Below are 15,373 nucleotides of genomic sequence, written 5' to 3' on the forward strand. Positions count from 1 at the left end.
TATATCGCAATTGTGACTTTATATCTCAGAATTGCGACTTTATTTCTCACAATTCCGACTTCATATCTCGCAATTCTGAGAAAAAAAGTCACAATTCTGACTTGATATATCGCAATTATTATTATTTATTTATCATTCAGTGGCGGAAACAAGCTTCCATAGGTTTGATTCTAATCATACTGTAACATTATTGCATTTTTTTTTTTTCAGTACAAAAACTGCTAAACTTTGACAAAAAGTAACTTTAAAAGTTACAAATAACAAAAATAACAGTACATACAGACAATTTATGAACAGTAGAGATGTCATTTTAAGTTATTTTTATGCACTAAACAAGAACAATAACCTTGATTTATTAACCTATTAACACAGTATATCCCATTTTCCCATGATATATGTACTTACAAGGCATTTGCCCACCGGCAACTATAGTTGCCGCTTGGACTTTTGACCAAGTATACAAAAAACTATAGATCTCTTGTAAGATTTGTTTTGTTTGGATGATTCTAGAGACCTTCATGATTATGTAGATATATATATGTCAACAAAAAATACTTATTAGTAACATGAAAATGACCTTTCTTTGGGAGGGTTTGCCTTCGCCATGCTTCCTGGAAGTAGGGGTAGGAATTTAACAGCCTCATGTGACAGGAAGGAAGTAAATACCTTTTTTTTTTCTTGAAATCCTTTATTTGGTTGTTTGCTTGCATGTCATTGAGAATTAAAATATGGACAACATCTAGAAAAATATTTACAAAAGGAAAATGACAACTATACACTGCGGCAACTATAGTTGCCGGTGGGCTTAAGAGTAAAGAGAATGGAATATGCTGGAATATTCGCTGGAATATATGTATTTTCAGAAAAGTAAACAAAACTATGAATACATCATCGCAATTACCAAGTCCATCTCATCTGGCATGTTATTAGAATTATTGATAATGTTTTAGAACTCATCTCTGTTTATATGACACATTAGTTACAGTTTCTGTTTTCATAGACGTTAAATGTAGGTTTTAAACCCTTCATGTTAATCTTCTATGAACAATGTAGATTAATGTAGAATAAACAAATGTATATTTTAGTCAGAATTATTGCTCTTCATCAACTTGAGGTCCTGGAGCTCGTTCTGTAAAGTTGAACAGAGACTCACTCGCTCTCGGGACAAGCATTGAAGGAAAATGGAAATACACACATGACTTTCTAACATTTACTGATAAGGATATAACCATTAAATATAAGAATGTGCTACAAAAGTCATTGAAATTACAATCATTTATTTCAATCTCTGCATTTAATAAACTACTAGTGAGTGTTTTTATCACAGCTTGTAAATGTTTTAAATGAATGTGTATGTGTGTGTTTTGTAATGTATGATTTTATTTCTGTCAAGCTGTTGGTGAAAATAAGAGCTTGTCCTACAGTGGTTTGCCTGGTTAAATAAAGGTTAATAAGTTACACAAAAGGGAACACCACATCAGAGTAAACAGCACATGCATCTGTATGATGTGTTGTATGTTTAAGAGTTTATTTTGAAGCGCTGAATATGAAGCACTTTTCCTGCAGCAATTTCATCAATTAGTTGTTGCATTACTAGGTATTTTAAATTTGTTTTGTTTGTTGTGTTGTTGTGGCTTTGACAAAACCTGACAATCTTTAGTTACATGATCACAGTCACTATTTTTTTTTTCAACATGTGATTAGCCTTAGAACTTAGTTCAGTGTCTGAAATATTAATTATTCCTCTCTCATCATGTCTGTAAGAAATTAAACTTGGTTGTTTTTAGCAGAACGTCCAGAAAGCATCTGGAAGGTGAGGACGGAGAGAACGCCAGTGATCCAGAACCTGCTGAATGAAACATCATGATCGCTTCTGTCTTCTCATTCAGAAGAAGAGCACCAGAAAAGTTACACTGGAAAAAACACTTTCATGTTCAGAAGCTGAAGAAGAGGCTGTAACACTTTCAACAGAGACATGAATCTGATATTAATTGTAACTCGTTCAGTGATTTTCAGAGATCTGTCTCATTATTTTTTAATTTTTATGAATTTTTATACTTCAAGTTATGATGGATTAAACTCATTATAATTTTATCAACAGCTTGTTGTTTTTGTCCAATTTTATTGTCTGCTGATTCTTCTTGCTTCAGGAATAATTCAATAATTTTCAGTTCTGAAAGCCAAGTATTACGTTTGCTTCTGGGGCTTCCCAGCAAACACAGAACGTTCCCCTAACGTTAGTTTTTGGTTCCTGTCTTTTTATTGTTTTGGGAACTAAATAATAATGCTCTAGGAATGCTCTTTTTATTTTTTTGCAACAATAAAATAATGTTCCCAAAACGTTTTAATATTAACATAGAAATAGTTACCAACTATAGAACGCTCCCCAATGGTTATTGCTTATATAAATATGTAAACTAACTTTCCAATTAAAACGCTGCACAATCAATTCTAAATAGAGCTTAGATTCTCTGCCCGATATTTCCCACCACTGTCCTCAGGGCCGGGTCGGGTCAGGCCCTTGATAAAGCACGTCACGTGTCATGCGCAGCGTCTCGTCCACTCGCACTCGCAGTCTCTGTGCGTGCTGTACTATTTTGTAGCTTAAGTGCTTGAAGAAGCAAAGAAAAAATTTAAACAGGAGAATTAACTTTGAGCAAGTCTGGAGTAAAATCGGAGGTATGGAAACTTTTTAAACTAGTCGTGGGGAGTGACAACATATGTGTTGACTTTGTCTCGTGCATTAAATGCGGCACGCTGCTCGCCTATGACAGCAAAAAAACGGGGACTTCGACGATGAACAGACACATGAAGCAGTCTTGCCATGACAGAAATTATGATAGTAGTCAGCCTCAGCCCTCGATGTCCTCTTTTGTTACTTTTCCGATCCATTCAATTATTTCTGAATAAACATGCTTCTTCCTTGTCGCATTATTCATTGAGATAATAATTAAGTGTGCTTGCTGAAAGCAGCACACTTACTGTTCTTCTTAAGTTTTCTTCTTATTATTATTATTATTATTCCCAGGAGAAAAATTTTGGCCAGCTCCTGCGCCTAGGCCCTTTGAGACAGAGACACCGTTCCAACTTTAAAATGTACGGTCAGTACCAGTGTAAGTTGCTCGCGAAGATGACATCACGAGTCCATGTCGTTTGTCCGCCACACTGGATTGAACAGAAAGCGAAACTAAATTTTCACAGGTCACAAATTTAGTCCAAACTTCACGAAACTGGACGTACATGATCCTTGGACCAAGCCTCACAAAAGTTACTAGAAGGATTTTTGATTTTCGAAAGCGTTTGCCCGTCACAGCCAAACGAAATCGGCGGCGTAGTCGCCAAAACAGGAAGTAGTTCATATTTCAGGAACGCTGTCACGTATCGAAACCAAACTTTGTACATTAACTCAAGACTCCAATGTGAGGATGTACAAGATACATTTTTTTTTTTAAAAATCCAAAATTTTACATCATTTGGCAACCCCCCCCCAGCTATTTGGTCAGCTCCTGCGCCTAGGCCCTTTGAGACAGAGACACCGTTCCAACTTTAAAACATCCGGTCAGTACCGGTGTAAGTTGCTCGCGAAGATGACATCACAAGTCCATGTCGTTTGTCCGCCATAGTGGATTGAACAGAAAGCCAAACTAAAGTTTCACAGGTCACAAATTTGGTCCGAACTTCACGAAACTGGACGTACATGATCCTTGGACCAAGCCTCACAAAAGTTACTAGAAGGATTTTTGATTTTCGGAAGCGTTTGCCCGTCACAGCCAAACGAAATCAGCGGCGTAGTCGCCAAACAGGAAGTCGTCCATATCTCAGGAACTCTGTCACGTATCGAAACCAAACTTTATACATGAACTCGGGACTCCAATGTGAGGAAGCACAAGATCTGAATTTAAAAAAAAAAAAAAATTATTTCAGGCTAATAGACAAACCCATTTACCTATGTCTATGCAAGAGTTTCCTCACACTTTTAATGTTAATGCATTTAGACAGTAGGTGGCACTGTTGTATTACATTTCACAGAGCAGCCAAGTCAGTGTATAGACTGTATTCGTTTTTACTAGGTTTGTCTTAATAAATGCAGGCATGAATTTCGTTTTTTGCATTGGTCTAATTTAATCATCATCTGTATTTATTAATATATACAGATTTGTATGCATGAATTGTGCATTTCCAGTTCTCAAAGCAGTTAATAACAAAAAAACAAAACAACACTTTATACAAAATACATCATGCTCTTCTTCGCTAACCGAACAAACAATTCATTGTCTGTGGCTGTGTTTGTGCGCACGGGAAATATGCTGCGCATAACAATAGAAAACAAGGAGAAACGCGCAGTCACATGCTCAAACAATCAACAACGTCGCTCTAGAGGTGCGTTGTGGACTGCAAAGTGGACTTCACAGGGTATTCCGCCATCTTAAGTGAGATTCTAATCCAAAGGGAGCGAACATGTTCAGTTCGAAGGGCACTGCGCACGGCATAGGGAATAAGGGAACATCGATACATCACTTCACAGGAAGTGGAGAGCGATGATCACGCAACTGTCATTTCGCGCATCACGTCATCACCAGTCAGAACGGTCATAACTAACGATGGAGGAGTTTACGTATTTGTGTAAGTATTCATACATTTCGCCATTGTTATACAAATGACAGTATTTTAACGGTTATTGTTGTGAATATTACATATACTATTTTTGATGATTATAATTTACCTCAGTGAATGCAGCCAGCTTAGCTAGTTTGTGAAGTAAAGTGATTTTATTTTAGGTAGTTGTAAAATAGTGCAATATAATTGTAAATATATAATATAATAATAAAAATTAAAATATGAATGTAGTCCTATATATATTTATGTTATTTCATAATCTGCGCGACTCCGTCGTTGACTTTCTTTGATGACATTTGCAGGGCGTTTCAAATGAGCGGGTATTGTCAGTGAAGTCTACTTCAACTGATATACCGTGCTCGGGGAGTAGGGGAGCAGTGAACACTGCGTATGGACCCTGTCGAATGGAACGCACATTAGATGTGTAAAAACAAGTGGAAAGCGTGAGCGCGCCGCTGTCTCCTTTCCACAAGCTCTTGTTCTCCTGTGGCGTCTGTCGTTGCTATGCAACCGTGAACCGCGCTCTCCATGATGACAAAAGCTGTGTCTGAAATTGCTCCCTATCCACTATATAGTGCACTATTTAGGGTGTCGGCCATTTTGTAGTGGTGTCCGAATTCTGAGTGAACGACATCATTCCCTACATTCTTCACTACTTTTACCCACAATCCTCTCTGAATTCGAGTGTACATGTACACTTGCTAAGACACTATTTCCCACAATCCAACATGATAAGGCGATAGAGCGCGAATGAAAAATAAACAAAAATGTCACCATGGCAACGGTGCACGCGAGTTAGAAAACAATCATTTATAAGACCAGATGCCTGGTTATTTATTTATATATACCGTTATATCTATATTTGAATAAAAAAATGTGTTGTGTAGTGTTTTGTTCTCTTTTATTTTCACATATAAATGTAAAAAGTAAATAAATATGACAAGCAAGTGTTTTTATTATCTTTTTTAAAAATCAAATAACGCAATAAACGTGAAAAATACATGCATACAATTTACATCTTTTTTCTCGCATTCTCGCATTTTTTCTCGCATCTCGCATCTATCCACTACCTAACGTTAGTGCACTGCACCCGAGCAAGCACACTTTGCAGTTCCTCCGGAAATGCATTTTTCTAGTTAATAAATGCACGCACAATTATGAACGTGATAAATGTTACAGATATGTTTTACTATGCACAAACAAATGCCTTTCAACTTACATGTGCAATTTGTTCAAAAAGAGAGTCTAGCATACCTGTTTTAGCCATTGAATAAGCACATTTAAGTTTCAAGTTTGTTAAGTTTTGTTTTGAAGAAAGCTTTTCTTTAAAGTGAATTTCGTTTAGTATAAATTGTATTTTAATTTGAATACATTTTTCATCAACCAATTGGCTAAAGCAATTTAGCAGACAAATAATCATTAGTCGCCGGTGCGCCGCGGTCACCTACACCATTTGAAACTCGCGCTGTCACAGAATTTACAAATGCACATCTTGCTTGTTGCTCACATACATATTATGTTGAAATAACAATATGTTGAAGTAACATTATTAATAATAATTAATCTTTAAGAATATTTGATTGAATGCTGAATGTTGTGCTTGTTCAATTTAATAAAATTAAAACTTTAATTGTGATAATTAAAATAATTGAATATTTAATATTGAGTAGCCAATTTTTGCTCATTTATCCTATTAATAGTATTTATATAATATGTATAACTGCGCAGCTCCCCCCTGTAGCCTAAATGATCTAGCACAGCAGCACCTGCGTTAAAAAAAATTCTGGCGCTGCCCCTGGTTACAACGGCCCACATATTAAAAATGGTCGGGTTTAAATCGGGCTCGGGCTCATAATTACAGTGAACTATGTCGGGCCGGGCCGGGCTCGGACACAACGGGGCTCGGGTAGGGACGGGCTTGATTTGTTGGGCCCCATCTAAGCTCTAATTCTAAATAAAGCGCAGCTTTTGCGGCTTCATGTCACGCCCATAGTTGCCCATAAATAGTCCGTGAAACGCCCACAAGTTAATATTCATCGATTGCGAAATCATGGCAAACAGAGAGGAAAACTTAGGGCCAATCTCATTTCTCTGTTTTACCCCTTCCCCTTCCCCTACCCCTTTGTCTGCATCTTCCCCTTGCCCTTCGATACCGAGTGAAGGGGGGTAGGGGGAAGAACGTTTCTCTAAGAAATGAGACACCACTCGATTACCGTTTGCGTCATCTTCCCTTTCCGCTAGCTGGCTGCTAACGTTACGTCAACAGAGGCGATACACGTTGACATAAACAAACGAAGATGCCGTCGTCTCGGGTTGTGATATCGATTGCCTGGTCTCTCTTTATCTTTGCACGCTTGTGTGCCATCAGTCAAAGACATTGTTTCATTGTATTTAACGGCGGCGCCGGCGACACCATAAGCAAAACATTAGCAAACGGCAAATAGCGCATAGCTGCTAGCTAGCGGTTAACTAGTGATTCAAAACAAAAACATTACAATTAAAACCGCTTGAACATTTTATTAAAGGTATCATAAAACACGAGTGTCATTAAACTGCTGAAAATACATACATTTGTGCGACTCACTTCTGAGAAATTCCTACCCCTCTCTTTCAAGTGTGGTCCTCCGCAGACTTCGTTTCAAGGGCTATGTAGCCCTACGCCTTGGCCCTAGCCCTTAATCAAAATAAGAATTGGGACGCCACTTCCCCTCACATGAACGCGCAAAACCGAGGGGAAGGGGTAAGAGTAAGGGGTAAGACAGAGAAATGAGACGCAGCCTTAGCCTAGAAATCTAGACGCACCCTAGCGGCAGCAAAATGTATTTCGCAGCCAGGTGGGTCTAGCAACTCTCAATAGACCTTCTAGCTGCAAAAACCTAAATTGGGTCAGGCCAATCACGTCTTGTATAGAGTAGGCGGGGGCGGGCTTAACATATGACGACAGAGTTGCGACGGCTGCCACTTGAAAACAAATGACGGCTGCTGGAGAACAACGGTCTTTCGAATCGGCTTTGGTCGCGACTCTGGAGGACTTGGAGTTAAGTTTTTCTTCGAGAAAAGAGCATTGAACGGCACTTAAGTCATTCTTAAAAAAAGGAAGATGTGTTCGTCGTTTTGCCGGCCAGATATGGCAAAAGTTGAATCTATCAACTAGGCTCCGCTGTTGGGAAAACGCTCTGGTTGGTTTAAGCGCTGTCCTATTGCGTGCAGAGGGAATTTGAAAGACAGCCGTTTATCCCGCCCCTCGGATTAAACCACGTCTATGGTGAGTTTCCAGACCTAACATCTTGATGTAGGTCTGGCTTGCCAAGCTAAGGAAAACTAAGAAACGTAACTTCACTCACGTCATTACACATTGTGATGGCATCATGGCATTTTATTACCATCCATTTGTTTGCATCTGACAAGCTACAGATGTGTTATGAGGATGAATTGCATAACATGCCAATATTATTGCAGAACATATTTCACTTTTCTTTTTGCAAATATGTGTTAATTTGCATTTCTGTTGTAATCTTCGTTTGATTTTGTTTGTTTTACACTGCAGATCGATCAAACAGGTGTTAGTGTAGGCTGTTAATTGTAAGACTTGCTTTGTGAAGTCTTCATGTTATTTATGAGAGGCAGTATTGCCATTTCTTTTACACAACGATCTACAGTTTCACACACTTTCACACACTTTCACAACTGCTGACAACGTTACAAAGTTACGTCGTGGCAACGGATCCAGGAATTTTACTTTTCCGATTACGACGAAAGTTTGGTCACCAGATTACGTTGCAGTTACGTAATAGTCACGTATTTGTGTTAGCTGGTAGTAAGGATAACTAAAAGAAGCACCAAAGAGGAAAATATTTTAACAAGATTAAGGGTTGGGCATACTATGCTGAATAAAACCTTACAAATAATAAATAAACATCCAACAGGATTATGTGAGTATTGTGGATTAGAGGAATCAGTAGAACATGTTATTTGTATTTGTCAAAAGTATAATATAATGAATAATGAACTTAGAAAGTGTTTTGGGAGTTGAGGGAGGTCCACCTGAGAGTGGCACTTCCTTCGCTTCATTTGCACCTCCAACTCGACGTCAACCCAGAAAGGGTCACAATAAGAAATCTGTAACTCGAGATGCAGCCGACGAGCTGACTTGGTTACTAACAAATTTAACCATCTAAAAATATTTTGCTGAATAAAGAGGTTGCTGTTCATCTCTGTCTTTCTCAAATCACATGAGAGAGCAGGGACAAGGGTCGTTGTCCACAAATACAAAGGAACTGTTGTATCTTCGGAGAACAAGCCGCTGACTAGGCATAGTCATGCTTGTACAGGAATAGCAGGACTACACTTGCTGGGACCAGCAGTTGTACACGTGATATTGAAATAGCAGTCATGTGCCTTATATTAACTATGATGAAGACGTCTAAAATTCAGATTATAAAAGAAGAGATCTGGACTGGACCTCGCCAGAAAATCGAAGAAGAAAAAAGCAGGGGGGCTGGGCGTCAGCGCCCTGTTCTAAGATTGCTCTCACTGTGACGTAGAATTGCGCTAAGCTCCACCGATGCGGTTTGATTGACAATCTGGTTTTGGCATAGACCCCGCCCTCGGTGATCTGTACACCATCCTCCATTGTTTCAACGACAGCCGGTAATGTCTCCTAAGAAGAGTAACGTTTGTTCTGTTGTGGGATGTAAGAATGGACATACTAGTCTTCACTGACATCAGAGCCACTGAAAACGCAGCGGATGGATTTTATTTATGAAGAAAAGGCGCCACTTAAACTTCCTAAATACGTTTATGTTTGCGTGAATCATTTTCTGACTGACTGTTTAGTGAACGAGGGTTAAAGTTAATCCTCAAGTGTGGATCGTTGCCTACTGTTCGCGCTCCAACGTCACCTCCAGAAGAAGTAAGTGTATTTTATGATTTTTGAGCAAATAGTAATTTCAATCAATGTCAGCTAGTTTAACAACAAATGCGTCTAAAGCTATTTATTAACAACAAACAACGTCAGACAGTTTTATGTCACGTATCATTTTTTGCAGCAATTACAAATGTAAATAAATTAAGGTCAGCTCTATCTCCATAGACAGTAGCGTACGTCTATCTCCCTGCAGCATATGTTTTCTGGTTCTGTAGCCATCTTCTCACATTTGCCACATAAGCACCTGTACGACAAGTAATGTCAACATGACGCAACAGCACCATTCTAGTTAGTCCATAATTGCAAAGGGGTCGCGATTAAAACTTTGTAAGTACATAAATGTATCAAATAACCATTCCGAGACGTTTAGTCCATTCTCTTTCGTGTTTATTCTGTGCCGGACTCTCTTCATCATCTGGGTCCAGCAGGGCGGGGATATGCAGCTCATTTACATTTAAGGTGGTACACACCAAAACAGCTCTTTTTAAAACAGGCCCCAAAAATGACATTTTCAAATGGTTATAATAAATGAACTGTGGGGTATTTTGTGCTGAAACTTCACAAATACATTCTGGGGACACCCAAGACCAATATTACATCTTGTAAAAAGGGGCATAATAGGTGCCCTTTAAATAAAAATAAATAAAACAGGATTCATTGCTGAGCAAGTAATGTAATGCTACATTTCTCCAAATCTGTTCCCATGAAGAAACAAACTCATTTACATCTTAGAAGACCTGTTCATTTCCAGTACATTTTCATTTTGGGGTGAAATATTCATTTAAAGCAGATTTGTGTAGTAACTGTTGACCATAAGTGTGTAGATTAGCTTTCATTCTGTCTGGTAAACTTCATCATAAACTCTGTCTCTTCCTCTCCCTCAGGTTCAGGAGTTGCAGTTTGATGCAACATCACAATCTCACACCATTGAAAAGCCTTTCACAAACACCTGGAACTCGGCTTAGACTCGGACACCAGTCTACGGAAAGAGCAATCACATGATTGTTTACCTTAATTTACCAATGTAGTAATAAAGCGGTAAATCTAAAGTCAAGAGGATGTGGTTTGTCTTTATTTCTGGTTGTCACACTCCACTTCCATTCTTTTGGGGTAAATCAAGAAATAAATATCCATCCATCCATCCATCCATCCATCTTCTTCCGCTTATCCGGGACCGGGTCGCGGGGGCAGCAGTCTAAGCAGGGATGCCCAGACTTCCCTCTCCCTAGACACTTCCTCCAGCTCCTCCGGGGGGACACCGAGGCGTTCCCAGGCCAGCCGGGAGACATAGTCCCTCCAGCATGTCCTAGGTCTTCCCCGGGGTCTCCTCCCGGTGGGACATGCCCGGAACACCTTCCCAGGAAGGCGTCCAGGAGGCATCCGGAAAAGATGCCCGAGCCACCTCAACTGGCCCTTCTCGATGTGGAGGAGCAGTGGCTCTACTCTGAGCTCCTCCCGAGTGACCGAGCTTCTCACCCTATCTCTAAGGGATCGCCCAGCCACCCTACAGAGAAAGCTCATTTCGGCCGCCTGTATCCGGGATCTTGTCCTTTCAGTCATGACCCACAGCTCATGACCATAGGTGAGAGTAGGAACGTAGATTGACCGGTAAATCGAGAGCTTTGCCTTGCGGCTCAGCTCCTTCTTCACTACGACAGACCGGTACAGCGACTGCATTACTGCAGAAGCTGCACCGATCCGTCTGTCAATCTCCCGTTCCATCCTTCCCTCACTCGTGAACAAGACCCCAAGATACTTGAACTCCTCCACTTGAGGCAGGAACTCTCCACCAACCTGAAGCGGGCAAACCACCCTTTTCCTACTGAGAACCATGGCCTCGGATTTGGAGGTGCTGATTCTCATCCCAGCCGCTTCACACTCGGCTGCAAACCGTCCCAGCGCATGCTGAAGGTCCTGGTCTGATGGGGCCAGCACGACAACATCATCCGCAAAGAGCAGAGAAGAAATCGTTTGGTCCCCAAACCTGGTCTCCGGTAAGGTCTCCGGTGCCTGTCTAGGCGGCAATCCCCGAACCCTGTGGTGGACACCAGAAGTAAGTGATGCTGTCAAGCTGAAGAAGGAGTCCTATCGGGCCTGGTTGGCTTATGGGACTCCTGAGGCAGCCTGGGTAGTTGTGGAGGCAAAAACTCGGGCCTGGGAGGAGTTCGGTGAGGCCATGGAGAAGGACTATCGGTCGGCCTCGAAGAGATTCTGGCAAACCGTCCGGTGCCTCAGGAGGGGGAAGCAGTGCCCTACCAACGCTGTTCACAGTGCAGGTGGGCAGCTGTTGAACTAACGAAATAAATATACACTGTATTAATAAAACAAAACCACATAATTGTACTAGACGTGTAAAATTAATGTGGGGAAAAAATATCTCACAGATATTTACATAAAAGATCTCACATTTTAAGATATTTACCCTAACCCAAACGTAATTAATCACAAGAAAACTGATTAGTTAAATTGAAAGCTTTTGACACATGGTTTTCATCTTTTAAGAACCAGAGCCATATAGAAATGTGGCCGCCATCTTAAACAGGTCATACTCCTGGTTTTGTTGTGTGGCAGCAGTTAAGATGCCGAGCACTGTTCAGTAGTGATGGTGAAATTAAGCTTTGTGAAGCACTGGGGCTTTACCCCTTGAATGTAATGTAAAATGGTTTATTACTCGAAGCTTTTCAACACGTTGCACACTAACAACATCTTGTAGTCAAAAGGTGGAAAAGCTGCCTTTCTGTCCCAGAAGGAGCTGTATGTAAGAAATGTATTTCAATTAATCATAAAATGGCCCTGATATGTCACTAGACATTAAGAAATCATGTTTATTTCAAATACTTATATCACTGACAACAGTTGTACGGCCAGGATATTGTCATTTAAAAAGTGAAGTTGCAGCCCTCAACTGATGTTGATGTTGTCATTTTGTGTTTTGGCCTGATGCCCCACCCTCCACCTATCTAGCAATAGCAATAGCAATAGCAACTTTATTTATATAGCACAGTTAAAACAACACAAGTTGACCAAAGTGCTTTGTGCTCACATAGCACAAAAAGAGGAGAAAAACTACTCTACAAAGACAACATCATATAGGCAACACATGTAGTAAAAAAGTCACTGATTAAAAGCTATTGAAAACAGATATGTTTTAAGTTGTCCTTTGAAAACCTGCACCGTATCGGCGTCTCTAATATGTATAGGCAAGCTATTCTAAAGTTTACGGCACGATCTACTTTTTTCTTTTGGAGTGTCCTGGGTATTATGAGTAATTTCTGACTCTCTGATCTCAGACTTCGTCCAGTCTGATTTTCAGTTAAGAGATCTGACAGATAGGCCGGTGCCAGTCCATGAAGGGATTTGTACACCAGTAACAAAAGTTTAAAATTAATCCTAAAATAAACTGGAAGCCAGTGCAAGGAGATCAAAGAAGGAGTAATGTGTTCGCGTTTTTTTATCCCAATTAAAAGTCTAGCAGCTGAATTTTTAACTTTTTGTAAACGAGAAATAGATGACTGACTAATTCCCGAATATAAGGCATTACAATAGTCAAGTCTGGATGTTATCAAAGCGTGGATCGCGGTTTCAAGGCCTTTAAACGTCAAGCATGATTTCATCTTTGCTAAATTGCGTAAATGAAAGAAACTTGACTTGACAACCGAATTTATGTGTTTATCTAGTTTTAAAGAGCTGTCAATATTTACACCTAAATTATGAATACATGTTTTAACATGAGGTGACAAAGGGCCGAAGTCCAATTGAGTTGTACTCCTGGCTTTACTCGAGCTGCAAACTAAAATCTCTAAAGTCTTACTTTCATTTAGATGTAAAAAAATCACAGTTAACCATGTTTTAAGATCTAAAAGACAGGCCATAAGAGGTTCTAAACCATTTTCCATGGTTTAGAATGTACCATCCCAGTGGCAGGTACATTTGTACATCGTCAGCGTAACAGTGAAACTTTATATTATATTTCCTGAAGATATTTCCCAAAGGAATCATATATGGCGAGAATAAAATAGGAGCAAGAATGGAACCTTGCGGCACTCCACACATGATTGGTGTTGATCTGGATAAGCATGTCCTAATCTTCACTACCATACTTCTATCAGTCAGATAGGATTTAAACCACTCCAGGACAATTTCCTTGAACCCCCACATACTCCTCCAGACGTGAGATCATCACTGAGTGATCAATTGTGTCAAAAGCGGCGGTTAAATCTAATAAAAGTAACACAGCAGATTTTCCAGCATCAACAGTCATCAACAAATCATTAAAAACTTTAACAAGAGTTGTCTCAGTCGAGCGATATTTCTTGAAACCAGACTGGTACACTTCACCGATCTTGTGTTCTTCTAAAAAAATATTTAATTGATAAAAAAACATTTTTTTCCAGAATTTTAGATAAAAATGAAAGATGAGATACTGGTCTGAAATTAGCCAAAACCGTCGGGTCCAGATTTGGTTTCTTTAATAGAGGCTGCACAAATGCCTGTTTCAACATGTTTGGGAATATCCCAGTAGCTAAACTTTTATTTATAATTTGCAGGGTAGCAGGTCCAATCACTTCAATATTTTCTTTAAAAAACCATGGTGGGACCATAACTCCTTCGGAGCCTGTAGGTTTTAATTTACTTAACACCTCTTGTAACCACTGAAATGTTGCCAATTCAAATTGATTAAAAACTGCAGTATGCCGAACTGGACTTGATTGTTTGTAAGTCATCGGTGAGAAATCCACTCTAATTACCTCAATCTTATAAATAAAGTAATCAAGAAAGTTCTCACATAAAGTCAGGGACGGATTTAAATTTACTTTAGCGAGAGGGTTTACTACGGTATTAATTGAGCGTCAGCGTCAGTTCTGGCAGGCCAGGAAGTCAAGACGCTGCTAATGCTGTTTGCTAACAACACTGTCCCGTCAGCTGATCTGCTCCAGCTGAGCTACATTAGCTCGTTAACTCCCCTCGCTGCTCAATGGCCAAAGCTCAAACAAGGCGCCCTATTTAAAGCACATTCAGTTGCTCATACATGCTTGCTGCTCGCTACTGCTGATCTGTACGCTGGTAAAAAGCTGTTTAATTCCTTCATCTAGCTTGTTTCTCAGAAGGTGGCTTAGTCATCTCTTCATAGCGCTTACACTGTAGACTGTCAAAACAGTTCAAAGACAGATAATTCTAGGTAACAGTAGTGATGGCCAGATCGAGGCCTCGTGAAGCAATGAAACAGTTGAACCAAATGTGCCATATTGTTTCGAGGCTTCGAATCAATCCGACACCCATCTCAACGGTGACACCTAGTGGTCACTTGCAGGTGTTGATCTGAAACAACCTTGACAACGAGCCATTAAAAAAATGTGTTGTTTTTTTATTATTATAATTTTCTAATATGTGAAGCTTGTAACCTATAGGCTCCTTACTGTGCATAATGTTATTTTGGTCATGAAAAATGAATATTAATAAAAGAAATCAAGCCACAATGTCTAACTTTTTTAGAGATTTTTATTCAAAAATATTAATTTCTCTGCTGTGGAAGGACTTAGCCTACTTCTTTTTTTACAGATAATTTCTCCAGCCTTTGAAAAAATCCTCTCACAAGGGACACTTGTTGCTGGCATACAAAGATATTTTTTAGCAAGGACATACAAGTGAGGAAAGATTACTGCTCTCTCTTTCCAGTAAGTTAGGGGATTATGAGTTCTGGGCAAAAACGCATCGTTGAGGTATTTTTTCACTTCCACTATGGCATCAGCTGTAGCATTGTGTATCATCTGGGTTTGATGGATGCGAGTATCAAAAAGTTCCCATAAACTGTCCTGTGTTTCTACTGGT

The 15,373-nt window shown here is 39.7% G+C and overlaps 1 protein-coding gene across 1 annotated transcript in view; it reads left to right on the forward strand.

Annotated features, from left to right (window-relative positions):
* Positions 1–10,593, forward strand: part of LOC311077832 (sucrase-isomaltase, intestinal-like) — a 68,268-nt gene extending 57,675 nt beyond the window's left edge. Inside the window, exon 48 of the mRNA XM_084106470.1 lies at positions 10,429–10,593. Coding sequence (XP_083962596.1) covers positions 10,429–10,509 — 81 coding nt within the window. The 3' untranslated portion in view covers positions 10,510–10,593. The remainder of the gene's footprint in view (positions 1–10,428) is intronic.
* The last annotated feature ends 4,780 nt before the right edge of the window (positions 10,594–15,373 follow it).

This window comes from Abramis brama (assembly GCF_963993115.1).
Source record: "Abramis brama genome assembly, chromosome: 1".
Taxonomy (NCBI): domain Eukaryota; kingdom Metazoa; phylum Chordata; class Actinopteri; order Cypriniformes; family Leuciscidae; genus Abramis; species Abramis brama.